Raw genomic sequence first — 17,133 nt, forward strand, 5'->3', positions numbered from 1 at the left:
CATAAAGTGAAAAGACAAGCCAGTCTAGAAAATATTTGTAATCATATTAAAACATTATCAAAGAATTACTAAGAAAAACACAAATAATCCCAAAGAAAAACTGGCAATTTACACATAAGGAAACCTAAATCGCTAATCAACTTGCTAAAAGATGCACAAACATACCAGTAAGCAGCAAACACAAAACAATGAGATGATTCTTGCTCTTTAAATTGACATAAATTAACGTTACTGCCTGAAAAGAGAAGTTTTGGGGAGGAGTATGTAAGGAAACAAACTATTTACTGATGAGAGTGAAAATGGGTATAACCACTTTGAAGAACTGGTGTAACATAGTAATTAACACTAGTGATCTTAATGAAGTTGAAGATGGACATATCACACAATCTGCTGGTTCAACTTCTAGGTGCCTACCCTGGACAAACATATAAGCAGAAGGAAACATGTACATGCAAGTCCACTGCACACTGTTTAGAAAACAGCATACCTATTTCATCTATAAAGATGATGGAAGGCTGTAGCTTTATGGCAAGGGAGAACACAGCAGCAGCCAGTTTCTGAGATTCCCCATACCACTTATCCGTCAGTGTTGAAGGCTGAAGGTTAATAAATCGACAGCCTGCTTCTTTGGCTGTGGCCTTGGCAATCAACGTTTTACCACAGCCTGGAGGCCCATAGAGAAGCACACCTGGAAATTAACATGTTATTTTATTATTATCTCTTTAAGATAATGAGATTTGCTAGTTTATGGGATAATCAACATAATATTAATTCTGTTCATACTAAAATGCTCCATAATATTCATTTCTATTTTTATTAATCTTTTCTCATAGTAGAAAGGAAGGTGCCACATCCTAAGTTTGTGTCAGTGCTGACATCTACTTGGGGTTACAGCACCCTCCTGCTTCCTCCCTTCATCAAACAGTCCAGTTCAGGAGTACGATCTTCCACTAAACTGGTCCCTGGTGCCAAAAAGGTTGGGGACTGCTGCTTTAGATCACATAATAAGGAAATACTTATGTAACTTAGAAAAATTTGGAACCACCCTTAGTTTCAGATGATGCATTTAAATAAAAACCAGATTTACAAAAGGCTGTTAAAGTACCCCTCATAATTTGGCATCTGCTATGCTAATTGGGATTTTAAACCAAGTCCAGTTGGTTAAGTCACCCAATTACCTAGCCTAAAATAAAAATCACTGATGCGAAAATTTCCTACATTCATTAGCATTGTGAAACTGAGACATAAAAATTCACAAAAGTTCATTCTTCATACTATAAACAATCTGCAAGAAGGTAGGGAAGAACTTAATAATCCAATTTCTACCTTACTCTTTTGATCTGGGCACAGATAAATCATTTGAAATTTTCTTTGGGGAAAACATTCTCTTAATCACAATAAACTAAATGCATTTTGTTAGGGGAAAAAAAAGCAGTTTTGCTGTTTCAGAAAAAAAAAGAAATACATAAAAAACAGATTTGTGGTTTTAGTTAATGAAAAAGTATGCGATTTTTTTATAACTGTCATCCTCTATTTACCAGAAACAAAACTTTTCTACTTCATAAAAATGTACAGCTATTTGTTTCAATTTAATGCACTTTTTGATACAGCTGTAAAATTAGTTAAGATTATAAACAACTACAATTTATACATGTTATTTTGATATTTTTAAAGATCCTACATTTTTGAGAAATGTTATTTATCTAATAATTTGATTTCAGTCTTGACTAACAACCTCGCTAGCTTTGATAACATAATAAAGAGAAGCTTCTACTAGATGGCAATAAATAAGCTACACTACAGAATTTGTATCTGAAAGCCAGGGCAACACACCTCTATAGATCTCACTGTCAATTATCAAGAAAGCTACATTTGAATTGCCTTCAATAAACCTTAAACATGATCAATATGTGAATGATTAATAATAGAAGTACTGCATTTAAGGATGCATTTATAAATACTGTCGATTCTTGAGTTACAAGGCTTCTTCAGTTATTACTAACTAGGAATATTAAAATATTCCCCTTAAAAATAAGTAACATTTAATTCCTTAATTTCTAGTTCATCCATTCACTATTCCTTCTAAAAAAACAAAAACAAAAACAAACAAAAAACACTACTGTAATCTAAAAGTAAACAGAAATACCAAAAGGGAAAAAAAAATCACTAGTATAGTGAAAAAACAAAAAAGAAGTCTTATCTTCTTTTTGACAAAGACCCATATTTTTACTTTGAATCTTTTTTATCACTGATTTCCCTAATTTCATTTTCTTGTAATAAATATGAATTTGAAATAAAGGGATTATTATAACATGTAATATCTATACAGGGGGAAAATTATCCAAATTTGGTAAGCTGAAGAATGAGCAATTATCTTAAAATTATTATTTATAAAATCATTCACTGGATCTCAGCAATCTCTTAAAAATCCAACTTCAAAAACGTCAGTTCTATAAAGGCAGAAAGTTTCTGTGTTCTCCAGATTTTTAATGTTTTCACAAATATAAACTTTTAACATACCTTTTGGAGGCTGTAGAAGCCTGGAATTTTCAAACAAATGCTTCTTTTTGATAGGTAAGATGACTGTGTCTTTCAGATCTGTAATGACATCATCCAAACCTGCTATATCACTCCAAGTAACCTGGTAAAAGGTAAAGTCAGCATGAAATTTTACCACTAATGTATATTCACTGAAGTAAAAAAACAAACAAAAAAATCCCAAATGATAAGACTTGATTATACCTAAATAATAAGTTTAAAATGATATATTAATGTAAGTATTCTTAAGCAACACTGAAATTATTCAACTACCGTGAGCTGCAAAAAAGCAATTTAATAGTCAACTACCTATTATTTAAACAAAAAAAGCACTAGGTCTGGCAGGGATCTAATAAGCTGAAGTCATTCTATTAAGAGGAGGAAATATTCCATGCCAAGACGATTGAGAGCTAGCTGAGACAGATAATTTAGCACTATCTAATAGGAAGAGCTCACCAGGAGTGTGCCTAATTCATACATGATGCCGTCAAACATAACAGGAAGGAGTTTAGAAACAAGGCCTAAACCCACCAAACTGGGCTTTCCAACTTTACTGATCAAAAGGAAACTGTGTCAAAATTTCTATATTTATAAAGAGTAACAGGGGATATATGTGTTCAAAATAGATACACCTTGTGTATTTTAAAGCCTTCTGACTCAGCTTTAAAAAAAAAAAAAAAATTGGAGGGAGTTGGGGGTGGGCAGTCAACAAACTAACTGAAAAATATCTGAAAAACAAACAAAAACAACCTAGATTTGATTTAGAAGAGTAAAGGGGCTGGAAGTGGGGCTGGTCAAAAGCAATGTTTACAACAGATTTATTTATTCTCCACCAATCATAGCCAGAACTGAAAAAAATCATCGCTTATTTTCATTGTAACTATAACAAAGGATCCTCATTTCAAATGGAGGATTAATTCTGGAAGGGCATGTATGTCTCTGTGCACAAAGATATTAATAGACCCTGTACATTTGTATTTCCTAAATTTGGAGATAAGCGTATCATATTTCATTCTATTTACTTATTTATACCTATGTTACAAAATATTCACCTAGGATTTCAGAATTTATAAATTACATTAATCTGATGCTCAAAATAATCCTTTAGAAGTAAAAAGAGCAGATATTACATTGTCCCTGGATTACTTATGAGGAAATTGAAACTCCAAAGAGGAAATAATTTGCCAAGGCCATAAATGGAAAAACTGGGATTCAGAATCTTGTGCTTTAGATCATAAAAATTTAGATTTCAACTCCAAGTCAAACATCAACTTACAGCAGTAATTTTACATGCCACAAAGGTGAATATATGAAAGTACAAGCTTAACTAAACAAATGTGTGCTAAAAAGGTTACTACAAGTGGGCCTGAGACTAGTATCCTTAGAGAGGCCTGCATGCACAGCTAGCCCTTGGCTGAGGTATGGGAGATTAAAGACTTCAGGAGCTTCCTCCATTCTCCAGATAAGAACAGCTTGCTGTGTCTAAACTGTGTAAACAATATGTTTATGGTGGACATCTATTTTCCTTATGAGAGTCTAGAATTTTGATACATGTTAGGGAAATGGGACCAATTCCAATTAAAACTCTGGGCCCTAAGTCTCTAATGAGCTTCTTTCACAGAAAGCATTTGATATGCGTTCTCACAACCTTCTGATGAAAGAATTAAGTGCATTCTGTGTGACTTCATTGGGAGAACTCCTGGAAGCTTGTCTGATTTCTTACAGACTTCTCTACATGTCCCCTCTTTCTTTGCTGATTTTGTCTTATATCCTTCTGCTGTAGTATTTTATATTCATAAATATGACTGCACTGAATTCTGTGATTCCTCCTAGAGAATCATTAAACCTAGTCACGGTCTTTGGGACTCTTGATAGAAAACGTTAAGACAAAAAAAAAAAAAAGATTAAGGATACATACATGCATGTTAAGAGGGTCTACTAGATGAGCAGCAATACTCATTTCATATTCTGAAAGCTTCACATTTTTCACACCAATTTGTTTCATTAATTTTTCTGCCTAGAAAGAAAAAACAAGCAACCTCCTTTAGTTTGATATTTAGACACTAGCACTTCATAACATGTATCTGTGAAGTCTACAGAGCAATGAATAGACATGCAAGATTTTCCAGATATTCTACACCAAAGGATTTCATCCTTCCCCATTGTTAAGTCCTTAGGTTTAAAAAAAAAAAGAAAAAGACTTGAAAGGCGACTCTACAGAAACCAGGGCAATTTAACTCAGATCTTGGGAAATGAGAAAATAGAGCACATGACTGAAGAAATATAATACACAGCCTCTCAGTGCTACAATGAGACTCTAAGGTCCAATCAGATTTCTCTTTCCTAGGAGGATTATTATGACAGATGCAGATGAAGCCTTAAGACGAAAGATCAAGGAGTTCAGGATATTAAGAAATGGACAACTGAAGTTTCTTTCCTTAAATTTGTAGAGTATCTGAAAACAGGTGTCTAACTTTCCTGAAATTACCTATATATCTACAACAGGTGTTCTGACCTACCTAATTTCAGATTGTTCTCTGATGCTACCCTTTTTAGTTAAAGTCAATTCTTGAGGCTAGGCAACCAGAGACAATAAAAGTAATTTTGAAGTAGGAGTATGCTTGCACGTATTTTTTGGAGAAGGGAATGGCAACCCACTCTGGTATTCTTGTCTGGAAAATTTCAGGGACAGAGCCACCTGGCAGGCTACAGTTCATGGAGCCGTGAAGAGTCCCACAAGACTGAGCAACTAACACTTTCACTTTCACATATTTTTAGAGCTGGACAAAACCAGCCTTAAATTGTAAGCTCTAGTAAAGCAACAAAGCTTTCAATTAAAATAAGGATAAGGATAAACATTTACTGAATGTGCCATACATCATGCCAAAACACTCTAGATGGATTAACTCACTGAATTCTCAGAGAGATCCTATGAGGTAGGTACAATTTTTCCCCAAAACAGAAAAAGCAACTGAAGCTTAGGTCAGACTAAGTTATCTGTCTTAGTTTAAGTTAGCAAATGGAATAGACAACATGTGAATCCAGGCAGTCCCAACTTGAGCCTATATTCTAACCATCACATATATTATTTTGGTTTCCTCAATTATAAGATTAGAGTTTGTGGCCACTAGAGACAACATATTCACATTTCAATTAAGTGAATCTTTTTAGAAGTGAAGGTGCCCTGATAAATCACATTTACTTAGACTTTTGCTGTTACATTTTCCTAGAACACTTCTGATTACATATAATCTTGCTATTTGTCAGCAATATTGCTACTCTTAAAAATATTCATATCACATAGCATGGTTATAGATTAGCCACAGGATTAGGATGTGTGTTGATCATATCATAGTATTATGGCATTTTTTAAAAAGTGCTATGAACCACATCATTTTTCCTCATTAGCCACCCTCTATAAATTTACTGTATTAATGGATAAAGCAGCCTTTTCCAGATTCTTCTCTTTCTTACAAATAACTTCTCTTTCACTGACTTCAAATGTGTCAGCTGTAAAAGGTATCCTATTTTCTGCACCTATAACAGCATTTAACTCTTCTTTTTCACTGTACTTCTATAAATGTGAAGCCATTCCATATGTGTTCTTTTTAGGCCATGCTCTGAAACAGTGGTTCTCAATCAGGGGTGACTTTGTATCCCCTGGGGACATTTAGCAATGTCTGAAAATACCTTTGGCAATCACAACTTAGGTGCTAATATTTCATTTAAAATTTTTACATTCATTTTAAAGTTTTGGAATTGTTGTTACGCTACCCTCATAGAAAGGTTTGGTGTTTCCTTTTTTCCTACTCTCTAGAAAAGTTCATATAAAATTGTTATTATTGTTTCTTAAATCTTGCTAGAATTTGCCAGTAGAATTCTACGAGCTTGTAGTTTTCTTAATGGAAATATTTTTCCAATATCGATTTATTTCATAGTTATGGAACTATTCTAATTCTAATATGTATTCTAATTCCTAAGTCAGCTATGGTAATTCACAATTTTCTAAGTTTGTCTATGTCATTTAGGTTTTCAAATTTACTGATATAATTATTAACTGTCTTAGTTTTTAGTGCCTACAGCATCTGCCACTGCATTGTCTTTTATCATTCTTAGTTATTGGTAGCTTCATTTTTTTCTTGATTGGTCTTACAAAAGTGTCAATTTTATCAGTCTTTTCAAATAACCAACTTTCTGTAGTACTGAGTTTTTCTATTATATATTCATTTTCTATATTTCTATTCATTGTCTCATTATTCTACTTTTTACTCATTCATCCTATCTTTATTATCTCCATTTGTTCACTATCCATGGGTTTACTTTGTTAAAAACATTTTCCTCAGCCCAAGTTGGATACTTAATCCATTTTCTACCTTCTTTTCTAATAAAAATACTTAAGAGCATAAATTCTGCCTGTGCTGTGCTTAGTTGCTCAGTTGTGCCCAACACTTTGACTAGCCCGCCAGACTCCTGTCCATGGCATTCTCCAGGCCTAATACTGGAGTGGGTTGCCATGCCCTTTCCCAGGATATCTTTCCATCCCAGGGATCGAACACAGGTCTCTCACATTGCAGGCAAATTCTTTACCGACTGAGCCACCAGGGAAGCCCAAGAATATTGGAGTGGGTAGCCTATCCCTTCTCCAGAGGATATTCCTGACCTAGGAATGGAACCGGGTCTCCTTCATTACAGCCGGATTCTTTACCAGCTGAGTTACCAGGGAAGCCCCATATTCTCCCTAAATACTACCTAATACTTTAAGTTTAACTAAATTACAATATCATTTCTATGTGTTCTTTTATCTAAGAGTTATTTAGAAACGTCCCCTACTCCCCAAACTTATTGGATAGACCTAATGATCTTAGTGTACTGCAGTACAGCCAGTGTGTGTGTGTGCTTTGTCGCTCAGTCGTGTCTGACTCTTTGCAACCTCATGGACTGTAAGCCGCCGGGCTCCGCTGTCCATGGAATTTTCCAGGCAAGAATACTTAAGTGGCTTGCCATTTCCTACTCCAGGGGATATTCCTGACCCAAGGATTGAACCCGTGTCTCCTGTGTCTCTTGCATTGCAGGCAGACTCTTTACCCACTGAGCCATCAGGGGAAGCCCTGTAATAAATATGCTACCAGTAAAATGAAACTTCGGATTTTGCTTTATAAACCAGCATTTGGTTTAATGTCACAAATCTTATAAGCATGCTTGGGAGATGCACTTAACATTTGTTTTGGGTACAATGTACAACATACAGGCACAGATAAAGCTTATTATTTGTTTAAATCTACATTCTCTAAAAATGTTTCATCTACCAATTACTGAAAGAAATGTTTAAAACCTTCCACCACGATGATGAATATGTTATTTCTCTCTGTAATTCCATATATTTTTGCTTTATGTATTTTAATGCTACATTAATAGATGCACATAATATAGAAATGTTATATTTCTTGGTGAATTGAATTTTTAATCATCCTGTAGGGAACCTCATTTTCTCAATTAATATTTTTACCTTAAAGTTAATTTTTGTTCAATCAGCTTTCTTGATGCTTTATGTGCATTTTTCAACTTATGTTAAATACAACTTAAATTTCTTTTTCTAAACCATAACTACAGCTTTGTCTTTAGTTAAATACATACAGTCTTTGGGGGTCAAAGAATATCATGTTTGAGGCCTTGATGGGAATATCATCTCTGGGACTCTCTACATCTTGGATTGGTACTATGCTTTGTACTCTGACCTCCTCTGGATCATAAAAGCAGAAGCTCAAATTATGTAGGTTTAGCAAATTCCACCAACTGTAAAAGTTAGCCATGAAACTCAATTTACCTTTCTGAATTTTTGCTTTACGTTTTTTATCTGCATATTTTACTTTCTTGCAAGCTCATGAATGCCTTTATATCATTTAAAATATGTAGATTGTTTAGTTATTTTCAGCAGGAAGGTCAGTCCAGGTACTTACCATACTGACCTATTCATTCTCCACTTGGTGTGCACCATCTTCCTATCCCCTAAATGAAGGTTTACTCTTCAGCCTATTATTTATATTATATAACATCTCCTCTAGAGACCTCCCTGTCACTAGTATCTACTGTAGTGACATATTACATATGCTCAACAGATATTTCAATGTATAAATCCTAATGGTTGAAGAAGCAAAGTGTAAGAGTAATTTGGTTAAAAAAACCCTCAAATTTTACTGTGGAAAATTCTTAAAGAGACGGGAATAACATATCACCTTCCCTGCCTCCTGAGAAACCTGTATACAGATCAAGAAGCAACAGCTATAACCAGAAATGGAAAAACGGGCTGGTTCAGAACTGGGAAACCAATAAGACAAGGCTGTATTGGCACCCTGCTTATTTAACTTATATGCAGAGTATATCATGTGAAATGTTGGGCTGGATGAATCACAAGCTGAAATCAAGACTGCCAGAAGAAATAACATCATCATATATGCAGATGATATTACTCTAATGGCAGAAAGCCAAGAGGAACTAAAGAGCTTCTTGATGAGGGTGAAAAAAGAAAGTGAAAAAGATGGCTTTAAACTCAACATTAAAAAAACTAAGATCATGGCATCCAGTCCCATCACTTGGTGGCAAATATAAGGGCAAAAAGTGGAACCAGTGACAGATTTTCTTTTCTTGGGCTCCAAAATCACTAATGGTGACCGCAGTGATGAAATTAAGACACCTGCTCCTCGGAAGGAAAGCTATGACAAACCTAGACAGTGTATTAAGAAGCAGAGACATCACTTTGCTGACAAAGATCCGTATGTATTGTCAAAGGTATGGTTTTTCCAGTAGTCATGTACAGATGTAAGAATTGGACTCTAAAGAAGGCTGAGAGCTAAAGAATTGATGCTTTCAAACTGTGGTGCTTGAGAAAACTGTTGAGAATCCCTCAGACAGCAAGGATATCAAACCAGTCAATCCTAAAGGAAATCAACCCTGAATATTCATTGGAAGGACTATACTGAAGCTGAAGCTCCAATACTACAGTCACCTGATGCAAAGAGCCGACTCACTGAAAAAGATCCTGATGCTGGGAAAGATCAAAGGTAAAAGAAGCGGGCGGCAAAGGATGAGACAGTTAGATAGCATCACTAACTCAATGGACATGAATCTGAATAAACTTTAGAAATGACAGTGAAGCCATGTGTGCTACAGTCCATGGGGTCACAAAGAGTAGGACACAACTTAGGGACTCAACAACAACAATACACCAACAGCTCAGGGGCCTACCTTATCTTACCAAGACTCACTGCTCTAATGAGTCCAATTACTTAAGGGCATCTGATAAGCAATCTCCAAAGACTGTTGGGATTCTCTGGTGGCTCAGACAATAAAGAATCTGCTGCAATGTGGGAGACCTGGGTCCGATCCCTGGGTTGGGAAGTTCCCCTGGAGAAAGGAATAACTACCCATTCCAGTATTCTTGCTGGAGAATTCCATGGACAGAGGAGCCTGGCAGGCTACAGTCCATGGGGCGGCAAAGAGTCAGACACAACTGAGCAACTTTCATTTTCTTTTTGGCTTCCCTGGTGGTTCAGGTGGCAAAGAGTCTGCCTGCAAGGTGGGAGACCCGGATTCGGTCCCTGGTTCAGGAAGATTCTCTGGAGCAGGAAGGAAATGGCAACTACTCCAGTATTCTTGCCTGGAGAATCCCATGGACAGAGGATCCTTGTGTACTATAGTCCAAGGGATCACAAAGAGTTGGACACAACTGAGTGACTAACACAAAGACTGATCCTGCCCCTGCCATTTAGACCTACAATTCAACAACTCCATGAATGTTTTCCCTTGGATTCCTACCACCAACACAATCTCAATATGCCCAAATCAAACGTCATCTTCTCAAGTACTTGCCCCATCTACAGATTCTAAAACTCTATAAAAGACACTATGAGTCTGAGGATTCCAGACAAACCTCATTTCACCTGTCCCTTTTCTCGTCATCACGAACTCCTCTGAACGTTTACCTACTTTACCCACTCCACTCCTTCTGTCACTCCTTTATTCTAGGTCTCTGCCAGCATTACTTGTCTGTAACCAACATATCTTGGTTCTAGTTTCCTTTGTCAGTGACATATTGGCACTTGCCAAGGGCATTTGCCTTCTGTCCTTGAGAGCACTGAATCCTGTGCTGCCATAGCTGTTGACCTTCGACATGCCCTGTAGGGAATCTAGGGTTGAGAATGAAGCATTTTGTGCTCCAGAGAAACTGCTGGAACAGGTCTTCAGACAGTTACTTTCAGGAACTGATATCTTCTTGGGCTCCAAAATCACTGCAGATGCTGACTGCAGCCATGAAATTAAGACACGTGCTCCTTGGAAGAAAAGTTATGACCAACCTAGACAGCATATTAAAAAGCAGAGACATTACTTTGCCAACAAAGGTCCATCTAGTCAAAGCTTTGGTTTTTCCAGTTGTCATGTATGGATGTGAGAACTGGACCATAAAGAAAGCTGAGGTGCCAAAGAATTGATACTTTTGACCTGTGGTGTTGGAGAGGACTCTTGAGAGTCCCTTGGACTGCAAGGAGATCCAACCAGTCCATTCTGAAGGAGATCAGTCCTGGGATTTCTTCGGAAGGAATGATGCTGAAGCTGAAACTCCAGTACTTTGGCCATCTGATGCGAAGAACTGACTCCTTGGAATAGACCCTGATGCTGGGAAAGATTCAAGGCAGGAGAAGGGGATGAAAGAGGATGAGATGGTTGGATGGTATCACCAACTCGATGGACATGAGTTTGAGCAAGCTCCAGGAGTTGGTGATGGACAGGGAAGCCTGGTGTGCTGCAGTCCATGGGGTCACAAAGAGTCCAACACAACTGAGCAACTGAACTGACCTGAACTGATTCTTGGATCTCCTCATATTTAGAAAAGCACTAAGTAAGTCCCCTCACGGTGACATCACCTCCTTGGAACCAGTAGGAAAACCTTTTTGTACAAAAAGTGCTTGACTGCATGAACACTCCTGCACCAAAATCATGTATATTGACCACCCTCAACCTTTATAAACAGCAGTTTCTCAGAGGTATCTGAGGTGCTGTCTCCTAGGCTGCAGTCCTCATTTTGTCCCAGATAAAACTTAACTGGCAACTCTCACGTTGTGCACCTTTTAAGTTGACAGTTATGGTGACTGATGAAAAGACCCAGGGTGGACTTCCTTCCTTTGCCTGAACTCTCTGAGAAACAGAGCCTTGGTACCAGCAGTGGCCCCTTCTACCCATCCACCTCCCCAGGTAAATAAGACATATTTCCTGTCCCCTTAACAAAATCAATCCCATTCCTCGTACCTTCTTTAATAGAAAATCACATCACACTTTCCTAAACAATCATGAACTAACTGTCCTTTATATTAGTATTCTGTAGATTGGCAAACATAAATACCAGTGATCATTTCTAAAAACAATTGCTTTCTTATAGAGGACATCTCAGGATGGCACTGAACATTATTTATCTGTAGTCCAAAATCTCTAGTTTCTTTGTAAGAGAAAGTGTTCAGTAATTCATATTTCTGAATCTTATTTTTTTTCCATAAAACAAAATTTTATATAACTGAAGGATCCTTCCTGAGACTAGTTAACTGCCTTTACAAAAAAAGAGAAAAGAATGAAATTCCAGTGTTCCAAACCAACTTGTTACACATTTATATAAACCTACAGTGTCCTGGCAAACAACATGCTTTCATTTTCTGTCTCAGAGCTAGAATCCTGATTCATTTCAGCAGAGACTCCACAGGCAACAGGAAAGATTGTGGCATTAAAATATTCATTTACACTTTTGTGGTAGTTCAACAGTAGTTCTGGGAAAGCTTGCAAACCATACAAGGTTGAAAGCATCATAAGTGGGTGCTAAGACTCAAATGAGAAAAAGGAAAAAAAGAAAAAAGTGGAAAGAAAAACCTCTGGGGATAGCCAGGGGTATTTAAATGAACCATAAGAATGGCAACAATATTTAAACCCCCTTTTTTAAAAAGGGGATTTTTCTTTTTTGACTTAAAATATTTCACTCTAAACAAACTTATGTCCACTGTCAATGAAAGCATCTCACTAATATACTGTGGACGTCTTTTGCCGTGTATACCCATGTATATCCATGCCCTTTTCTTTTTCACGTGGGGAACTTCAACCTAGCAATTATTACAACATATGTTATAGTCTAAAGCTCAAAAAATTTTTAGCAATTTTGAAACTGAATTGCATACAAACCAAATAAAATTTACATTATAACAAGCATTTCCACCTAAGACTGTGGGGACACTGGAGCCTTCCGCATTGATCGCAGGGCCTTTTCACCAGGTGCTTTTCTAAGTCATCAAGGTTATCTTTAGCCTCACTTTCAGGCTCCTTTTTAGGCTCTGGCTCTGCCTCTGGTATTTCCTGTGCTGATGTGGTTGTGGGAGCAGCTACGAATGCAGGGGTTATAACACATGCAGTAGCGGCAGCTACAGCCTTCTCCTTTCTGAATCTTTATTTTATTTGGAAATGACCTAGCTATTCAATAACTTCCATCGCAATCGTTTAGCACAACCCTAGTAATTTAGACATCAGCTCCTTGTGACCAGCAGAAAATCTTTTTGTAAGATAAGTGCTTGATTGCATGAACTCTCCCTTCACCAAAATCACGAACACTGACCTTGTCCCCACCTCTTTGGAGCACTTTCTCAGAGCTATCTGAGGTGCTGTCTGCTGGCCTGTAGTCCTCATTCTGCCCCCAATAAAACTTAACTCACAACTCTTATAGTACATCTTTTTTAAGTTGACACTGATTCTAATTCCTGTTATATGCTACAGTAAGGTGAATTATTCATAAAACATTGCTATGAACATCACCTAAAATCTTTAATATATGATGGAGAAAAAAATAGTCTCTTTGGCAAGTGGTGTTGAGAAAGCTAGACAGCTGCATGTAGATCAATCAAGTTAGAAAAGATGTTCACACCATACAAAAAATAAACTTAAAATGGCTTGAAGACCTAAATACGAGACATGATACCATAAAACGCCTAGAAGAAAGCATAGGCAAAACATTCTCTGACATAAATAATAGCAACGTTTTCTAAGGAAATAAATGGGACCTAGTCAAACTTATCAGGGTTTCCTTGATAGCTCAGTTGGTAAAGAATCTCCCTGCAATGTAGGAGACTCCAGTTTGATTTCTGGGTCGGGAAGGTCTGCTGGAGAAGGGATAGGCTACCCAGTCCAGTATTCTTGGGCTTCCCTTGTGGTTCAGCTGGTAAAGAATCCGCCTGCTATACGGGAAACCTGGGTTTGATCCCTGGGTTGGGAAGATACCCTGGAGAAGGGAACGGCTACCCACTCCAGTATTCTGGCCTGGAGAATTCTATGGACTATACAGTCTGTGGGGTTGCAGAGAGTCAGACACGACTTCTACAGTCAAACTTACAAGCGTCTGCATACCAAAGGAAACCATAAACAAAATGAAAAGACAACTTATGGACTGGGAGAAAATATTTGCAAACAATGCTACTGACAAGGGCCTAATTTCTAAAATATACAAACAGCTTATGTGATTCAGTAACAACAACAAAAACCAAACAATCCAATCCAAAAATACACAGAAGTCCTAAATAGACATTCCTTCAAAGACACACAGATGGCCAATAAGCAGATGAAAGGACATTCAACACTGCTAATTATTAAAGAAATGCAAATCAAAACTACAATGAGGTATCACTTCACACCAGTCAGAATGGTCATCATCTAAAAAGTCTACAAATAGTAAATGTTGGAGAGGGTGTGGAGAAAAGGGAACCTTCCAACACCGTTGGTGGAACTGTGCAACCACTATGGAGGACAGTATGGAGGTTCCTTAAAAAACCGAGAACAGAATTATCATAGGATCCAGCAAGCCCAGTTCTGGGGATGTATCAGGAGAAAACTATGATTCAAAAGATACATGCACCCCAATGTTCACAGCAGCACTATTTACAACAGCCAAGACCTGGAAGCAACCTGAAAGTCCTTGGACAGATGAATGCATAAAGAAGATGGGTGGAGTACATTCTTAACAATGGACTACTCCTCAGCCATAAAAAAAGAATGAAATAATGCCATTTGTAGCAACATGGATGAACCCACAGATTATGGTACTAAGTGAAATAAATCAGAGAAAGACAAATATCATATGATATCACTTATATGTGGAGTCTAAAATATGATATTAATTTATAAAACAGGAACATTTCACATGTTACACAAAGTAAAATGTATACCATTACTGAAGATAAATTTTTTTGTTTAGTGTGTTGAAAATGTTACCTAGATTCCTTCATTTATAAGCTGAAAAATTATTCTAACTAGGATATTCATTAAAAATACTATAATATTTTTATTCTTCACTTTTTCTCCTAAGTTGCCTACACAGCTGAAAAGGATTTAACAAAAAAAATACCTTTTTAGGAATAATGAAATTAAATATTATATAAAAACATTTCCACATGGGTCTTATAGAATTTTTCATTAATTTATAATTCTACTATATCCTCAGTTTTATGAAAAAGTATTTGTTAGCTACAAGAAAAATGATCCTCAAACATTTTAATCATACCTGTTTCTGGGCTTCTACTTTTTGCTTTCTGGTTGGATCAATTGCATCTACCATCCATTTAATTGTAAAGTATGTTACTGCACCAAATATTGTCAAACGGAAAATTAAACCAACAACTTCATTCCGACTCAAGGGACGAGAAAAGGTTTCAGCATGTACCATCTTGATTGTTAACCTTAAAAAACAAATAGAAATGTCAGTAGATAATAACTAGACTCATTAAAATTGGGAGACTGATAGGTAGCATAAACTAAACAAGAAAAACTGACTTTTAGTCAAAGTCAACATTACCTACCTTGTAAATGTTTTAGTTAAGGAGAAATGGATTTTTAAATGTTAAGTAAACAAACACATTTTAAGCTCCTCTTGGAAACAGGCTTATTTATTAAATTTTTTAATAAACTTTCCTAAAAGTTCATATAATTTTAAGTACAGAATAATTCTATTGAAAAATGCAGTACATGTTTTAAAGTATTTATTCTTTTAAAGAACTTTTAAATAACTATTTCAGGGAATCTAGATAAATGATGACTATAACACTTATACAACTGAAAAAAGGCAGCCAACAATGAAATACTTTACTAATGTAATGGTATACGAGGTAATTTCTGAGTAAAATTCAAACTGTGAACTGACTCACGGTTCTCTCATACTTACTTTTAAAGGTTTCCAAAGCCTGCTAAAATTTATACATGCCATTTTCTCAATTCACAAGTGACATGAAATTGTTGGAGCCATTTTACTATTTCCAACAACCTACCTATGTATGAAACAAGCAGAATCTTCAAAATGTTTGAGCCACGAAAATACAGCTCTCACCCAAGATAAAGAGGAAAAAAGGAAGCAACGTGCCTATTTTTACACATATACCTAAGCAGTTACATCAACACAGCTTGGCCTACAGGAGGGATGCACACCTATGTCAAAGGCAATGACCACCTAATAAAATAAGCTTTAGGGGTGATGTGACCATCACTTTTTGAGAGAGACTCTTGGCCTCAAATAACGGCATTATACTCTCTCCACAAGGTGTGCTGAGTGCTATGTGATTTGGGGGGGGTGGGGAATGTGTATTTTGCATTCGTGTGAAAAGGAATAATCCAAAATCTGTACTCAGAACAACAGGTGAAAATAGGTTCTTCATAGGCTAATTTATGGTCATTCCAGCTCTAAAATTATTGTTCCTATTCTCACTAGTACTATTTAGTTAAAGATTTTCTTCAGTCATTCCAACAGAATTGGTGTCGGACTACTGAACGATTTCCAAAAGAAAAGTCAAGGATTCCAACCTTCTGCATCACTCGGAGACATTCACTTCACAACAATACATTATTTAATTTAAACTTAACAATTGGGTTTAAATTAAGTAACTGAAAAACCTTTATTTTGGATAAAGACATTTTGGCCTAGGGATATTAAATGACTCAATTCATACAATAAAGCACTTATCAAGCATGTGTATATATTACCTACAGTATCTTGAGTATACAATAATGGCTAAGACACAATTACTTTACTCCAGGAATGCACAGTCCATTATTATCTTATTAAAAATTAAGCTAGAATAACCAACCCCCTCTGCAACAACAACAAAAAAAAGGAAGGTAGAGAGAAGCCATATAGTTAAAATCTCTTATGTAACAAATCAAAGGGTGCTTTCTATCATCAGCATGGATTTCTAAAATGGGTTAACAATACTCTTCTTATAGTAAGTGGAAAAACTGACTTCTCTAGTCTTTATTCCAACACAGTAAATTTGAAAATTCAGTTGGAACATGTGGGAGCATTATTCACAAATGAAAATAAAAGAACAGGCAAAATTAAGATTTATTAGCTTAAACTGCTGCTGCTAATGCTAAGTCGCTTCAGTAGTGTCCAACTCTGTACAACCCCATAGACGGCAGCCCACCAGGCTCCCCCATCCCTGGATTCTCCACGCAAGAACACTGGAGTGGGTTGCCATTTCCTTCTCCAATGCATGAAAGTGAAAAGTGAAAGTGAAGTCACTCAGTCGTGTC

General features: G+C 36.5%; 1 protein-coding gene across 2 annotated transcripts in view; it reads right to left on the reverse strand.

Annotated features, from left to right (window-relative positions):
• ATAD1 (ATPase family AAA domain containing 1) overlaps positions 1–17,133 on the reverse strand; it is a 63,971-nt gene that overhangs the window by 21,952 nt on the left and 24,886 nt on the right. For both annotated transcript variants that reach the window (XM_070780437.1, XM_019952806.2), the window contains exons 2-5: positions 15,116–15,290; positions 4,457–4,555; positions 2,521–2,641; positions 488–688 (exon numbers count right to left, since the gene is read on the reverse strand). In XM_070780437.1, coding sequence (XP_070636538.1) covers positions 488–688; positions 2,521–2,641; positions 4,457–4,555; positions 15,116–15,277 — 583 coding nt within the window. In that variant the 5' untranslated portion in view covers positions 15,278–15,290. The remainder of the gene's footprint in view (positions 1–487; positions 689–2,520; positions 2,642–4,456; positions 4,556–15,115; positions 15,291–17,133) is intronic.

This window comes from Bos indicus, chromosome 26, assembly GCF_029378745.1.
Source record: "Bos indicus isolate NIAB-ARS_2022 breed Sahiwal x Tharparkar chromosome 26, NIAB-ARS_B.indTharparkar_mat_pri_1.0, whole genome shotgun sequence".
Taxonomy (NCBI): Eukaryota; Metazoa; Chordata; class Mammalia; order Artiodactyla; family Bovidae; genus Bos; species Bos indicus.